The sequence below is a fragment of the Antechinus flavipes genome, chromosome 1, assembly GCF_016432865.1.
Source record: "Antechinus flavipes isolate AdamAnt ecotype Samford, QLD, Australia chromosome 1, AdamAnt_v2, whole genome shotgun sequence".
Taxonomy (NCBI): Eukaryota; Metazoa; Chordata; class Mammalia; order Dasyuromorphia; family Dasyuridae; genus Antechinus; species Antechinus flavipes.
In genome coordinates this window covers 164,931,193-164,948,553 of record NC_067398.1, presented here as the reverse complement: position 1 = coordinate 164,948,553, position 17,361 = coordinate 164,931,193, and the positions used below count along the sequence as shown (strand labels likewise).

Genomic DNA, 17,361 nt, shown 5'->3' with positions numbered 1-17,361 from the left:
GGACATTTTGGGTTTGGGGGCAGGAAAAGGATGTTGGGGTGAAGACAAGCATTTGCTGGCTGTGTGCTTTTTGGTGAGTGTTTAAGTCTATTTTTCTCATCTGTACAATGTGATGATACTTGCCTGCTTATTTGGATTTTTGAGATAATATATATGAATTGGGAAAGCTCCATCCAAAGTAGATATACTATGACTACTACCGCCACTATTACCACTGCTGTTGTGATTAACCATTGTTGAACTGGCCCCAAATCCTGGGAGGAAAGCATATTGGTGTATTTTTTATTAAAGCTTTTTATTTACAAAACATATGCATGAGAAACTTTTCAATATTGACCCTTGCAAAACCTTTTGTTCCAAATTTTTTCCTCCTTTCCTTTACCTCCTCCCCTAGATGGCAGGTAATCCAATAGATGTTAAATATATTAAAATATATGTTAAATACAATATATGTATACATATTTATACAATTATCTTGTTGCACAAGAAAAATCAGATTAAGAAGGAGGAAGAAAACTGAGAAAGAAAACAAAATGCAAGCATACAACAGAGTAAGAATGCTGTGATCCACACTCAGTTTCCACAGTCCTCTCTCTGGGTGTAGATGGCTCTCTTCTTCACTGAACAAGTGGAACTGGTTTGAATCATCTCATTGTTGAAGAGAGCCACATCCATCATAATTGATCATTGTATAGTCTTGTTGTTGCTGTGTATAATGATCTCCTGGTTCTGCTCGTTTCACTTGGCATCAGTTATATAGGTCTCTCCAAATCTCTCTTAAATAGTCCTAGTGGTTATTTCTTATAGAATTATAGAATAGGAATATTCCATAATATTCATATACCATTGTAAAGGACTGAAACTCTGAGTTGATGCACTGAGGTTGGACAACTGAACACTTACGGCTAACTACCGATTGAGCAATACTCTATTAGCATATGCTTAGAAAATGACCCTTCCCACTATTCTGTGCTAGTTCAGTCTTTTGGTGTATACAGAGAATTGTGGGAAGGATTAGGGGGTGGAGTAAGACAAGCCAGAGTCACTTGGTGGTGGAGTTGGAAAAGGAAGGTCTCAGAGATTCTGTGTCCATTCCCTTCACTTCTACCCCTAAAGATCAAGAATAAAGACCAAGGACTTTAGCTTATCCTGACTCCGGCTGATTCTAAGGTATCCAGGGTGCTAACTCAGTCTTCACATGCCATAACTTATTCAGCCATTCTTCAATTGATGGGCATCCATTCAGTTTCCAGTTTCTAGCCACTACAAAAAGGGATGCCACAAACATTCTTGCACATACAGGTCCCTTTCCCTTCTTTAAAATATCTTTGAGATATAATCCCAGTAGAAACACTGCTGGATCAAAGGGTATGCACAGTTGATAACTTTTTGAGCTTAGTTCCAAATTGTTCTCCAGAATGGTTGGATCCATTCACAGTTTCACCAACAATGTGTCAGTATCATAGTTTTCCTATATCCCCTCCAGAATTGGACGTTATCCTTTCCTGTCATCTTAGCCAATCTGACAGATATGTAGTGGTATCTCAGAGTTGTTTTAATTTGCATTTCTCTCATCAGTAGTGATTTGGAACACTCTTTCATATGAATGATAATAGTTTCAATTTCATCATCTGAAAATTGTCTGTTCATATCCTTTGACCATTTGTCAATTGGAGAATGGCTTCAACTATTATAAATTTGATTCAGTTCTCTATATAGTTTAGAAATGAGGCCTTTATCAGAACCTTTCAATGTAAAACTGTTTTCCCAGTTTATTGCTTCTCTTTTAATCTTGTCAGCATTAATTTTGTTTGTACAAAAACATTTAAACTTAATATAATCAAAGTTATTTATTTTGTGATCAATAACGATCTCTAGATCTTTTTTGGTCACAAATTCCTTCGTCCTCCACAGATCTGACAGGTAAACTATCCTATGTTCTTCTAATTTATTTATAATATCATTCTTTATGTCTAGATCATGAACCCATTTTGACCTTATCTTGGTATACAGTGTTAGATATGGGCCAATGCCTAGTTTCTGCCATACTAGTTTCCAATTTTCCCAGCAGTTTTTGTCAAATAGTGAATTCTTATCCCAAAAACTGGGTTCTTTGAGTTTATCAAATGTTAGGTTGCTATAGTCATTGATTATTTTGTTCTGTGAACCTAATCTATTCCACTGATCAACTGCTCTATTTCTTAGCCAGTACCAAATGGTTTTGATGACTGCTGCTTTATCATATTGGTACATTTGAGTGAAATGCTTCTGGCTGGCTGTCAGACTCCAATGTGATGAGCTTTGTGATCTTTCTGTTTCTTCTGTTTAAGCTGCATATTTTTTCTTTGTCTGTTAGTCACCACCCACAAAGAGGGTGACAGAGAGGCTTGGGTAAAAATTCAGAATAAAGTACTTCAGTCTTTCCAAGTATTTCTTCCTCATGATAGCATTAATATATATATATATATATATATATATATATATATAGTAGGGAAATTTCACAAACCTTTATTTGACATGGATTTAAAAAATTTTTTTTTGTACAGCTGTAGTGATTCAATAATTATGGGCTATTTGTGTGACAGAATTACAATAGGTAATTGTAAAATAGCATGTTAGAGTGTTCCAGTCCTCAAAAATTTCTCACTGGATTTGGTCTTTTCTTGCAGATTATTAGTCATCAGGATTTAGAATTCTGATGATATGATGGCATTTGTAATATGTGAAATAGAATGAAAACTCCCTTTCTGATATACTTCTCCTAAATAATACAGACAGGCTTTTTTTGGTGGGGCGGGGAAGGTTACTATTACAAGCCTGACTATTGGTGAAGTACTAATGTGTCTGAAATGACAAACTATAAAAACTGAAACTTGAATGAAAACTCTAAGAATATCACAGTTGCCCCAATGACACTCTTTAACCCATTCTATTAAGGTAAAAAAGTTATAAATTAAATTCCGCAGAGTTTCTTTGGCAGAGTTGCTGTAGTCTCTTGGAATGTTGAAATTCTTGCTGGTATCTTCTACTAGAATTTTTCTTAGTCCCAAACATATTTTACTATTGTTTCCTAAGTAATACAGATATGTAATCTGTAATTGGACTTTTAAAAAATCATTTAGCCAGAATAATGCTTATCAAGATTTATGTTTGAGGTGCCTGGGATGATTGGGTTTTTAAAAAGTAAATAAAACTTGATACTTTTTGTTGTTTCTGAATATATTCTTTTTTTCCTCCTCTGCTAAACAAACCATAGGATCATCAATTTTTAAAAGCACCTAAAAAACCTCAAAGGCAGTGTATTATTGTACCAAAAAGTAAACTTGGATACTAGCTCTTAATCTGTCATTTCCTTTATGATCTTAAAATAAATAATTTTTTTGTTATAATTTTCTGATTGGTTAAGTGGGGATACAACTACTGTATGTGACCACTAATTTTTAGAGTCATTACATAGTCATTTAACTTTCATGTTAAGGGACCCTAATCTACCATGCTTGCCCAGACTTGTTCAGCTTTTATTAGTTACTCTACAGACCAAAAATGGACTATTATGGATTGAAACTGAAGTATACAATAGAAAATGAAGTGACAACCAATATGACTTAGTTACTTCAGATATTTTAGGTAGAGGATGGGTAGTGAGAGGGGCAAAGCTAGTTGGAATAAAAGTTAACATAAATTAGGGAAGGTAGTTTTTAAAGTTAGGGTATTTGGTAGCCCTCTAACTTGTATTTCAGTTATCTATGTCACATGAATCAATCAATAAGTATTTATTAAGCATTTAATATATGTTATGCACTGTGCTGGGAGTCAGCAGACAAAAATGAAACAATTTCTTTCCCTATTAACTTACATTCTATCCCTTGGATGATATGAGTTATAGGGAAATTATATATATATGTGTGTGTGTGTGTGTGTGTGTGTGTGTACACACACGTATGTATGTATGTATGTAGAAAGTAGCACAAAAGTAAAAAAAAAATGTGAATGTTGATACATTTAAGTCTACCTAAAATAGATTTGGGTTCCTACAACCACCAAAAACTAACCTTTTGTTGAAAGCATACTTTTCTGTATACAATTCTTTATAATAGAACATTAATTCTGATATGTACTTTTCCTAACACAATAACCATGGAATAACCATATAATGCAGTATGCAAAATAAAAATAGTAACATGCAAAACATTTTTCCTCACTAGTAATTCCCTAGAATTCTGTCACCTTTTGTACTAATATCTTAAAGCTAAAATATTTTTTAACCCAAATCTTTTACCTTCTAGTGTGTCAGATGGCAGTGTGAGCTCTTTGTATTATATGCTATCCTGCTGTAAACCTTTGTACCTTGGCCAGTATTTATGACATTGTAGATTTCTTGTGTTATGAAAAATGAATACTATATGAAATAAATTTTAAAAATTGAGCTATTAGCACAAAAGGTCACAGAATTGTAGGGAATTGCTAGTGGGGGAAAATGGACTATTACCATTTTACTTTTGTATACCTCATTTTGTATATCTCATTTTCCTATTTGCACAGCAATAGGAATCTACTACCAGAAACTGATTCAAAACCTTGGACTTTTATTCCAACTAGCTTTGCCCCTCTCACTATCCATCCTCTACCTAAAATATCTGAAGTAACTAAGTCATATTGGTTGTCATTTCATTTTCTATTGTATACTTCAGTTTCAATCCATAATAGTCCATTTTTGGTCTGTAGAGTAACTAATAAAAGCTGAACAAGTCTGGGCAAGCATGGTAGATTAGGGTCCCTTAAAGATCCATTGCTTGGTGATTTTGATCAAATTGGCCTACTTTGATTCTCAATACACAGCCTGAGGGTATAACTCCTCAGAGCAAAGCCTGCATTTCAGGTCTTTACTTTAGGGAACCATCTTTCTAAAACTTTCAGGATAACTCTTAAACATATCATAAAGTTAGTCATGTCCAAAGAATTCCTCTAACTTAAGTCTAATTTGATTTATTCAGATGATCTGACTTTAATTTTGGGACCTCATGTTAGGTAAGGAAAAATGTGTAGTGGTAACATTTTTAATTCCTTTTTTCTTTTCTGTTGACATTTTGAATTTATTTTATTCTGTAGGAAGTCTGGAGTAACGGATCACTATGCTTTGGATGACAGTCATGCACTTCACTTGGCAAGGAAAGTTGTGAGGAGTCTAAACTATAACAAGAAATTAGAAGTGAGTATATGATAGTTTTTCTTTAAAAAAGTAAGTTTTATGGATGACTTTTGTTTCTACAGTAGTCATTTCTGGATATTACTCCCATCCCATTTACCCGTAAACAAATATTGTGAACTTTCCCTTGCTCCTTGAAAAGGTAGGACACCCAGCTGACACAATGCTTCTGTGAAAGTTTGTAACATTTTGCAGTAATGGTTCCCTTCTCTACCAAAAAGAGAGTTGGCCCAAGGTTGATAATTACACTTATTCAAAGCTTGATTTCCTTTGGTTATTCCTTTCATTTACACTGATGTGTAGTATGCTATTGTTAAGTAATTCTTCTTTAAGCTGTCTGAATACAAACTGGCATTTTAGCGAGAAAATATTTTAGTGTCTTCTTTAGGTTGTCAGATTGATGACAGCATAAAGTATCATCTGTGTTTTCTTTAGGTTCTTTAAGAGTATATAGGTGTCACTTTCTCTAGGAAGCCTCTCCACAACCTCCAGATATTAGAACTTTTTCTTCCTTGAAGTCATTTCTGTATTTCATTACAAGTTCATATTGTATTTTCCCAATAGAACATAAGCTTCTTGAAGTTAGGAATGGTTTTTATTTTTTTCTTTGTTTCTCCAGAACTTAAGATAATTCTTTGTACTGTTGGTATGATATAGCACAATAGTTATATAAGATGATATTATGTCATGTCATATTAGTACTTAATAGTGTTTGTTTAATTTAATTTAGCTTTGATTAATATAATTCTATTAAATCATTATAGGTGACTATAGAACCTTCTGAAGAACCTTTATTTCCTGTAGATGAGATATATGGAATAGTTGGAGATAATCTCAAGAGGAATTTTGATGTCCGAGAGGTATGGCTTTTTGTTTTTGGTTGTCATGTCTTACTCAAGCTAGAAGAGCAGCAGCCACTCACATATCCTCTCTCTCTCTCTCTCTCTCTCTCTCTTTTTTTAATAACTTTTTATTGACAGAACCCATGCCAGGGTAATTTTTTACAGCATTATCCCTTGCACTCACTTCTGTTCCGATTTTTCCCCTCCCTCCCTCCATCTCCTCCCCCAGATGGCAAGCAGTCCTTTACATATTAAATAGGTTACAGTATATCCTAGATACAATATATCACATATCCATTCTCACAGTTGATTGTCATGAAAAAATTTTCTCCATTTATAATCTGGGCTCTGATTCTCCCCTCTTTAAGCCTCCTCTTTTTCCTCCCAAGACCTCATTATGTTGGTGCTACAGATAATGTGTACACCCAGAAGTTTTGAACCCTCCTGCAACACAGATATTAGACTTATGTTCTGCCAGCCTCAGCTCTATCTCAGGCATTTCAGGGATCACAGATGCCAGCACGACTGTCCTAGATATGGCTTTAAATTAAAGCATAACTATAATGTAACATGTCTAAATGAATAAAAAAGTAAATTCTTATGAGAAACAATACTTTTAATGTATAATTATACATCTAAATACAGGGAAGAATTAAAATGTATTTAATCTGTTTTGCCATTGGTTGGAGGGTATGTCAGGAAGGAACTGCAGGTAAGGGCAGTTTTATAATTCATGAGTCCCTTGTTTAATGAAACAAAAAAAGTTCCAATTGTATATCCGTGCTTGGTTGGAGACAAGAATAACTTGATTTGTGACTAAAGAGGCTTTTCATTTAAGGTAAATATCAGAGAGGGCCTATGGGCAACTTTACAATTTTCAAAGGTGTTTTTTCTCCTTACTATTTTATTTTGGAGAATAGTTGAAATGTCAAAGTGCCATTAGAAGAGGTTTTATTTTAAACTGCATTGCATTACAGATGTTGCCAAACTCCATATTAGTATCTAAATCTTTTGTAATAAAGATGGATGTCTTTTCCAAATGTGCATATATCATGCATTAATTAGTATCATCTTTCATTTTTATAATTGGTATGATTTCTTTCATATCAACCTTATTCAAAAGACTACAGATACATTTGCCTTAAAAATTTAAATAGAAATAGGATTTTCAATAACTCTATCCTAGGGACCTTTATAGAAGCATAGGTGTGAACCAAGGGTGATTATAATTTAAAGGGTGCTGATAGCACTAATATGCTATAGCTTAGAAACAACTGAGTTTAAATCCTAATTTAATTCCCTCAAAAGTTTATTATCAAAATTGGAACCTACAGATTTCCTTTCCTTGACTGATGAACCCTAGGAAAGCCCTTCCTTGATTTTCTCCACCCTGTTATGTCTTCTTATCACAGCCCTCAGAGATCACTCTCCTATGGTCTCTGACTTGCTATTCCAGGACCTTGTGTTTCAGGAATCTCAGTTTGTCTTAAAAAGCCAATTTGAGAGAACATTTTGTCCTTTGACCCAGGTCTGTTTAGAGTGTTTTTGTTCTGTGCTCCTGAATGGCTAGTTACCATTGTGATTAAACCCTGTATTTTCCACTCCCATGTCTTTGCTCATACTGTTCTCCATGGCTGGAATGTCTTCCCTGTGTTCAATCTCCATGTAAAATAACCCCCTCCAAGTTTTATGGTCTATTCTTAAATGCCACTTCGTGGTCAACAAGTAACAACCTTTCTTTCCTGTTTCACATTGTTTGTGAACCTATATTCAATTCTGTACCATGGTTCTTTGTGTACATTTACTAGATGATATTTTCCTCAAGAGCAGGGTCAGTTGCTTTTCTTTTATCTTTATATATTCCCCAGCATCTTTCACACTGTTTACTGATTAAAAGACTGTGTCACTAAGAAGGAAATGATTACCTAGTTTATCCATGGAAACCACAGTTACAACCACTATAACATGCATTTTGCACTAGGCCATGAAGCATGGGTGGGATTGCTCTAAATGGAGGGCATTCCAGCCACAGAGAACTGTGTAAACAAGGGCATAGGAGTAGAAAAAATTCTGGGTAATACATAATCCTCTTTTTTATAGCTTTTTATTTATAAGATATGTGTATGAATAATTTTTTCAGCATTGACAATTGCAAAACCTTTTGTTCCAATTTTCCCCTTCTTTCCCCCTCCCCCAGATGGCAGGTAGACCAATACATATTAAATATGTTAAGGTATAATACATAATCCTTTTTTACTAGTATGCAAACTATGTAATGGGGGTGGAAATGTTGGTAGAGGTTAGTGTGTATCTGGGAGCTGAGATTGCCTGAGAAAGAAAAAGAGGAGTCCTGATTTTATTCTTTGCAGACATAATGATTATTATTTATGATAAAGGTAAACAAGAGTGGTTGGAGCATCCTGATAAAGCTTGGTCACCTCCATAGAGGGTACAGTGAATCTGGGAAAATGATATCTTCAATGTGAATGGTTTTTTTCTTACTTAAAAATAACATGAACACAATTTTAAAAAATTTATCTGTCATAAAGGTTTTATTTTTTCTTCTTCTAGGTCATTGCTAGGATTGTGGATGGAAGCAGATTTGATGAATTTAAAGCCCTTTATGGCGATACCTTAGTCACAGGTATAGAAATTCCTTGTTTTGAAGTAAAATTAAATTTTGATTTTCTTCAAGTATCTGGAATGTGAAGTGGACTGCAAAGTCACTCTGATAGCATCCTGAGTGTTTTTGTCACTCACTGTATTGAAATACTGGAATCCATGGAGTCAGTAGATGTAGGAACTATCTATGGTTAGATGGTTTTCTAGGACAAGAGTAAGGAAGGAGAGGAAGAAAGACCTGTAACTGTCTGCTCATCATCGGCATGTGGAATTCAAAAACACTCTAACTAGTTCTCAGTGGGGCTGATGTGTATGGTAGATAGATTGTCGAGCCTTGGGCAATGAACACAATCTGAAAAGCAAATAAGGCATTTCTAAAAGTTGTTTTTAAAGAGTAAAATATTAAATCTGGCTTCTAATGTAGGATAATGTCTAAATTGAATGCTAGACTCAAAATGACAAAAAACAAAACCTTGAATATACTGGATAAAGCTTGAAACTGAAGTAGGTAAGAAGAAAATTTCATTTCTCTTTAGAAACTAGGTTAATATCAAGCACAAGCTAGATGAAAAAATACAGAGGCTTCTATTCCTGGTTAAATCCTAATACTTGGCTATTTTAAGATGAAGAATTCTCTCTAAAACTTATTTTGAACTTTTGTATTTAAATGACCAATTTCTATTAATGTTTGAGCAAACAGGTTTTACCAGCTCAAACTAATTTTTGAACAATATATGTCCTGATGGCTGAACAGCGAAGATAAAATTCAGAGGTTTCTCTTCTTCATAATAGGTCATAAACAATTGGATACATTCCTCTTAATTTTTGTGGGTTTGAACAAGTTCAAAAAGGATTTCTACAATATTCTTTGGATAATTTATTCTTTCCCCATTTCCTGTCTTTCTTCGGTAAATTTGTCCTGCTGGTAGAGTAGATAGCCAGATGAATGTTAATTATGGCTTAGGCCAGGGTGTTAGAAATAGAACATCTGGCATAACTAGCATTTATATTATACTTTAAGATTTGCAAATGCTTTATAAATATCTCCATAGTGGGATATTATCCTCATTTTACAGAAAAGAAAACTGAAGCAAATAGAGGTAAGTAACTTGTCCAAGGTCTCATAGCTAATAGGTGTTTGAGGTCATATGTGAATCCAGGTTTCTCTGACTCCAGACCCAGCATTATATCTGTTGGCTTCCCAGCCAGGAGGAAGCAGCTACCATATTAGGCTTGTATTTTTCTTAAAAAGTTAAGTTGCTCCTAAGAGTATTAAATCATTAGCAAATCCCACTCCACTTCCCAATCATCTCAAATGATCTTAAGTATGCAAAGTCCTGTTTTGCCTATTTGTTTCATAGCTAGTTTCATCTGATGTTCAGTGTTACAGGCTCTTCCCATTTGGGTTTTAGACAGTAATGGATTAACATTGACATTTTTATTCTTGGTTTGGAAAACTATAGCACTTGCAGGGCCTTTAGGTTAGCCTCATCTTTAGGTTTTCAAAACAGCTAGCCTTTTTTTCTTTAGATTATGTAAGGTGTCTTCCTCTGGTGAGAGGTGGGATTTTTTATTCTTGTGTGTGTGCGTGTGTGTGTGTGTGTGTGTGTGTGTGTGTGTGTGTGGTGAAGGAGATGTTTCTTAATTTACTTTTAGTTGTGATTTTTTTTTTTTTTTGCTTATAGCATTTCTTTGTAGCACCCTTTGAGCAAGATTTACCCTATAGTGAGTTTCTTCTAAGTTAAGTTTCTTTTCTTAGAGTAAATTTGCTTCTTACCCAGCTTGACTTCCCACTAGCTTTTTCAAAATAACCTCTTTGGGCAGGCCATTTGGATATGGAAAAAGCCCATGATGATGTAATTGATTAAGCTGCTTACACTGCAAGTACTTCAATGAAGAGAGTGAATGTAAATTGGCTTTTAAGGAGCCAGGCTTATTTTAATACCAAACCAACATAATTTATCTAAGCCAGCTCTTGAAGAACTGTCACATATAAATAAAAGTTGAATTTTTCCCTCTAGATAACATGACTATTGAAAAAACAAACTAAAACAGAAAAAAAAATTTAAATATGGGTAATAAAAATATGACACTGACTTTTGCTAGAGACAAGACCTATGACTTCATTGCTACAGGGTGTTTCTGGTGAGGAGATTGTGGGGGGGGGGCTCAGATTGTCATTTATGCAAATTCTAGTTTTAGAGAATTGGGAGGTGAAGTGGTGAGCTTAGGGTCACCCAGCAGCATGTGGCAGAGATGAGATGGAAATCTGGCCTTCTTGATGAGCTGTGTGACCTCAGACAATTCTAACCTCTGTTTGCTTTAATTCACTGAAGAAGGAAATGGCAAACTCTTCCACTTCCTAGTCAAAAAAATAGCTGAATGACACTAACCATTCCATACTAGCTCTTTAACATTAATTGTATCATTGAGCACATGTCAGTTTGTGATCAGAAATAAATGTCACAACTTTTTTTTAAGGATTTGCCAGAATATTTGGTTACCCAGTGGGAATTATTGGAAACAATGGCGTTCTTTTCTCAGAATCTGCAAAGAAGGTAAATAATATGTAAAAAATTATCAAGATTTTCTTTCATTTTAAATTTAATATCACTAACTTTAGTAATTACATTTTTATTCTGAAATTAAAATAAACTAAATAAATTGAATACTTCTTTATATACATAGGAAAAAGGATTATATGCAAACATGTAAATGTTTAGATAGTTTGTTTTTTTAAAGTACTATAAATTCTATAGATAACTTTCAAAGGTATTCTGTTTGTCTTTTTCGTTTATTTTGAAAATCAAATGTGAAAATAAAATGAAAGCTTTAAAACATTCAGCTTTCTCATTTGGTTCTATATCTACTATACCTATGAAAGAATTGGCAAGCAGGATTATTTGGTTGTGTGGTATATATTTTAGGGTCATGATAGATACTAACTAAATAAGACGGCAAATTGTCAAACTTGTCTAGAACAGTGTTTGAAAGAAAATAAATCTAGCAGTATACCTGCTAGTTTTGGGGAAGTCCTCACAGAACACTTGACAGCATAACTGCTATTGAAATTGGATGTATTTTCTTTGAAGAATATATATTTTCCAATTAACATGTAAAAACAACTTTTAATTTCTTTATTTTAAAAAATTTGACTTTCATGTTGTCATCTCCCTCCTCTCATTTCCCTGAGCAAATAGAGGCCCCCCAAAAACTTGTTCAACAGCCATAGCTAATGTCAGAGACAAGACTGAAACCTATTTTTTTTTGTTTCCAGAGCCTACTTATAATTTAAAGTAGAATAAATTAAAGTATGATTTAAAATAGAATATAAGATATAGACAAAGTATATGAGTTCAGAAAGGAGAAAGATCAATTGTGGTCAGAAAAAGTACCATGGAGGAACTGATTTGAGTTAGGCCCTGAATGATATGTTGGATTTCAACTGAAATTGGTGGAAGAAAACATTTTATAAAGTTTGGGAGTTTTGAGATGTATTAACAGATCACTGAGTAATCCAGTTTAGTTGCAATGTGTAGGGCATGGAAGAGAATAGTGTGAAATGATGCTAGAAAGGTAGATTGTGAAGCTTTCAATGCCAGGCTAAAACTTTTGGATTTTATTTAGTGAGTAACATAAAACTATTGGAAGCAGAGGAGTTAAGTGATGAACTCTATATTAAGAAGATTATTCAGGACTTTGATTAATACAATAAGTCATCATGACTTATAAGGATTGATGGTAAAGCATACCTCTCACCTCTTAGTAGCAGTGTGTTGGATATGAAATAAGGCATGTTTTGCCAGATATAACCAATGTAGTATAGGAGTAAAGGAGAAGTCATTAGGAAGGAACATTGAAGTTTTAAAAAACTAACAAAATATAAGGAAGAAAGATTAATCTAGCATTGATATGTGGCGTCAGTTCATGTCTGATTGGAGACAGGAAAATGAGTTTGGAGGCAACTGGTTAGATATGGGAGGAGAGGGAGAGAAAGGAATCCGCGATGCTTGAGATTTCAGATATGTGTTAACTAAAAGAATATTGGCACCAGTAACAGAAATATTTAAGTCAGAAGCCAAAACATATTGGGAGGGGGAAGGAAGCAGGTATGATTTTGGTCACATTGCTAATTTTTCCATATTACCTTAAAATATGAAGGTACTCCATTGATTATAAAGTTTTGGGCATCATGATTCTCAGAGATGTCTTTGTATATCATTTATTGAGAAGCACAGTTACCTGTGATGGTAAACATGGTATGTAGAAATGTTCTGTAGATCAAGAAAGTGTTGTACAGATGAAAAAGCTGGTGATTTATTTGTCCAGGTCAGTAATTTGATTGGCAAGTTACCAGGATTGGAAAACTTCCACCATCTGTTTTTGTACAGCCCACAGCCAAGAATGATTTTTACATTTTTATCTAAAGTTTTATTGTATTTAAAAATGTAAAAGCCATTCTTAATTTGGAGCCAACTAGTATGGCTAGTTATTTTTACACAAAAACACTCATTGAGCCCTCAACAAAAGGATAAAAAAAATCTTTCTTCAGGACTTTATCTCCAGTAGGTCAGATGTCTTACAGATATGTATTGTATGTCAAAAATGTGGCTATAAGAGAGTTGATGCATCAGTTTCATTAGCAACATCAGAAAAAGATTACTGTTAATGGATTAATAAACATAACTATATTGTTAATTGATATGCTGTTAAACAAGTAAGGTAGAGTTAATTTTTGTCTTTTTCCCTATGTTGTCCTGTTTTGTTTTGAAGGAAGCATATATTTGTAATTGTTTCTAATTGCAATTAATTATAGTAATAATTAAATGTATAATAATTATATTAAAAATTTTTTTCTTCTTCTTATAGGGAACTCACTTTATCCAATTATGCTGCCAAAGAAAGATTCCTCTTCTTTTTCTTCAGAATATTACTGGTGAGAAAATGCCTTGATCAGTTTTGATGATTTGTTATAGAATCTTTATAGCATCTTCTACCTGAATCTTAACTACTTTGAGGAATCAACCTTCTCCTGTCCATCATGAATATCTGAATAGCAAATTATTCAGCAAGCTTTTAATAAGCTCCTACTATGTGCCAGGAATTATGCTATGCCCTTAGATACCAAGATAAAAATAAAGCAATTCCTTTCCCAAGGAACTTGTGTTCTATTAGAAGAGACAACATTTACATTAATAAGTATATACAAAAAATACAAGTACATATATCTTTTTGTATATGTACCTTTAATACATAATAATTATGTATACATGTATACACATCATATGTATATACCTATATGAAAATAGAATATCTGTACACATGTAGCACATCTATCTGATCTATTTATGTGAATTTGCAGATGGGGAAGGGCAGGAAGGAGGGCATAAACAACTGAGAATAAGGTTTTATGTACACAATATGCATGAATAGTCAGTGACAATGCCCTCATCTCTCCATTCCCACTGAGGCTGCTTTTCCAACTCCTATATTTTCTATATAGGAAACAGCTTCCTTGAACTGGCAAAATCCTTCTTGGTGCTTGGTGTGGAGGAAGCAATGTGACTCCCAGGGTTGTTGTGAGGATCAAATGAGACAATTGTAAAATGATTAGCACAGTGCCTGGCACATACTGGCATTTAGTAAATGTTTGTCTCCTTCCTTCTTTCACTAGGAGTAACTTATAAACTTTATTCCATCTGTGAGCTATAATATTAACTTAATCATGATAAGCTTAAGTAGTTCTGTGGGGAAAGAATAATAGATATATGTCAAGGAAAAGCGACGTTGTCAGTTTTTAATTTCATGAGTTATTATTGAAGAACGACCAATTTCATGCTTTAAGGTTCTTAAAGGTGCCCAGAAGTTCCCTTAAGAATATTTGTGAAAGTTTCCATTTCTTTTGTCATCTTCTAATAAAACCTAAAATTCATCATTTAATTTGGTTTTATATATACTGTTTGTGTTGTTAAACAAAAATGTTATTGTAAGATTATCATTTTTCATATGACATATGGTATATTATTATTTTAAATTTTTTATTTTCATTTAATTTTTTTAACATTCATTTTTATTTTTAATTTTTAAAAATATTTTTGGGACAATTGGGCTTAAGTGACTTGCTCAGTATCATAGAACTAGGAAGTGTTAAATGTCTGATGTTGGCTTTGAACTCAGGTCCTCCTGAAATTAGGGCTGATATTCTATCCACTGCACCATCTAGCTTCCCCTTGACATTCATTTTTAAATTTTGAGTTCCAATTTCTCTCCCTTTCTTCAACTTCTTTAACCATTGAGGAGACAAGCAAAATGGTACCCATTATACATGTGAAATAATACAAAATATATTTCTATATTAACTTTGTTGCCAAAAAAGCAAGAAAAATAAAATGGGAAAATATTCTTTGCTTTGTATTAGAATTCATCAGCTTTCTTTCTGCAGATAGATAGAATTTTTTATCATGAGTCTTTTGTAATTGCCTTGAATCATTTTATTGATCATTGTGGCTAAGTCTTTCACAGTTGATTATCATTATACTATTGCTTTCCTGTGTGTAGTGTTCTCCTAGTTCTGCTCACTTTTTTTTTTTGTATCAGTTCATATCCATTTTTTTCTGAAATCATTCCCTTTGTAATTTCTTAAGACATAAAAATATTCTATCAGCTTGTTCAGCTATGCCCCAGTTTTCAGCCATTCAGTTTCCAGTTCTTTGCTATCACAAAAAGTACTACTTAGAAGTATTTTTTATATATGAATTCTTTTTTTCTTTGATCTTGTTGGGAAATTACATTTTTTTTTTTTTACTTAGGAACTATATAACATTATTTTCATTGGAAAGGAAATTATATGTATTGAATAGATGACTTAGTTTAGGAACTTTTAGAATGAAACTTTTTTATCTAAAGGAACTATTTAAATACTATGAGAAAAATAATAATTCTTTCATGACCTACTATCTAGGTACAAATCTATTGTGTTATAATGAATAATACCTAGGTGGTCTAGAAATTTCTTAAATGCTAATAATAAAAGGATGATTTAGAGGGTGTCTCTAATGTCACCAGATCTTTCCTTGAGTTTTGAATAAGAAGTGGCATACTGTTTTCAGTTTGACTTTGTCAGTCACTTAGAATGTTGACTTGATATATCTCTATAAAACATTCATTTTTATTTCATCAAAGTTTTAAGAGGGCATTTTTGAAGGTACAGTTAGTATTTTAAAACTCTGCTAGTTAATACCAGAAACCCCAGACTGACTTCCCATAGTTTTTTTTTCCTCAGACAACTAGATTGTACTGTCATCATCAAGATGAAAACATATGATTGTCTGATAATTTTTTTTTAAAAAAGGAAATACCTTTCTCAGGTTGTTTGAATATCACTCTATATGTCATATGAATTAACTATTTTAAGTTTATTACACAAGAAATTGGAAACCTATTTTATTCTTCCAAGAGGACTATAATTTTTGAATACCAAGTTCAGTAATGTTATATTGGCATGAAATAATATAATATTATTCCATTTGATTTTTAAAAATAGACAATTTAATTCTTTTGATAAATCTCTATAATAAATGGGGCCAGAAATTCATAATTTCTTTAAATGAATTCTTATATATTTGAACTGAAGGCCTTTTACTATCATTGTTTTTCTTTTCTTTGAAACTATATATTCAATGCTTTTCTTCAGGTATGGTGCCTAACACAAGCAAAAGTGTTCCAAGTATCATTTGCTCTAGGCAAAATTCATCAGAACTCTTTCTTCTTATGTTCCAGGCATGGTGCCTCTGTTCAGGAAGTCTAAAGAATCTATGGCTGCCATATTATATCATTGAACTTATAGTCCACCAGACCTCTTGGCTCTTCATGCTTCTGGAGTTGATTTTCTGTAACCTATATTTAGGATTTTACATCTGTCTCTTTTAAATTTAATCTTATGAGATTAATCTCTTACTTGTAAACTATATAATTATTTTTTGATCCCTATTCATTTGTCCAACATATTAGCAGTCTCTCACAACTTTGTGTTATCTTCAGACTTGGTAAATGTTTTCATCTCTAACTTAATCTAGGTCAGAACAAAAAATAAAAAAAAATATAGGGTCACATGTGGATCCCCAGGGATAGGAGTTAACTCCCAAAGTTGACACCCATTCCTTTTTTTCTTTCTTGCTAGGATTTTAGATTTTATTTTATTATCATTTTTTAAATATTTATTTTTTATTTTTTTAATAATAGCATTTTATTTTCAAAATGTATGCAAAGATAGTTTTCAGCATTCACCCTTGCAAAACCTTGTGTTACATATTTTTCTCCCTCCCTCTCCAATTCCTCCTGTTCATTGTAGGTGCTTAATTAATGCTTATTGAATATGTGGTAGTATTTTGTTCATTAATTTCATCATTCTGAGATTCTGTTATTTTACTTAAGGATTTATGGTTGGTAAAGAATATGAAGCTGGAGGAATAGCAAAAGATGGAGCCAAGATGGTGACTGCTGTAGCCTGTGCCAATGTACCTAAAATTACTGTCATCATTGGAGGATCTTATGGGGCTGGAAATTATGGAATGTGTGGCAGATCATACTCGTAAGTGGGCAAATATAGAAACAGACTACTTCTTCCCATTTGTCTGCTATGTGCCCTTTTATTTACACTAGTTTTTAATATGAACTGGTCCTGACATGAGA

The 17,361-nt window shown here is 33.2% G+C and overlaps 1 protein-coding gene across 1 annotated transcript in view; it reads left to right on the top strand.

Moving 5' to 3' along the window:
- Positions 1-17,361, top strand: part of MCCC2 (methylcrotonyl-CoA carboxylase subunit 2) — an 89,754-nt gene that overhangs the window by 60,209 nt on the left and 12,184 nt on the right. The window contains exons 9-14 of the mRNA XM_051992513.1: positions 5,110-5,209; positions 5,971-6,066; positions 8,620-8,692; positions 11,152-11,228; positions 13,540-13,606; positions 17,104-17,260. Of these exons, the coding sequence (XP_051848473.1) occupies positions 5,110-5,209; positions 5,971-6,066; positions 8,620-8,692; positions 11,152-11,228; positions 13,540-13,606; positions 17,104-17,260 (570 nt within the window). The remainder of the gene's footprint in view (positions 1-5,109; positions 5,210-5,970; positions 6,067-8,619; positions 8,693-11,151; positions 11,229-13,539; positions 13,607-17,103; positions 17,261-17,361) is intronic.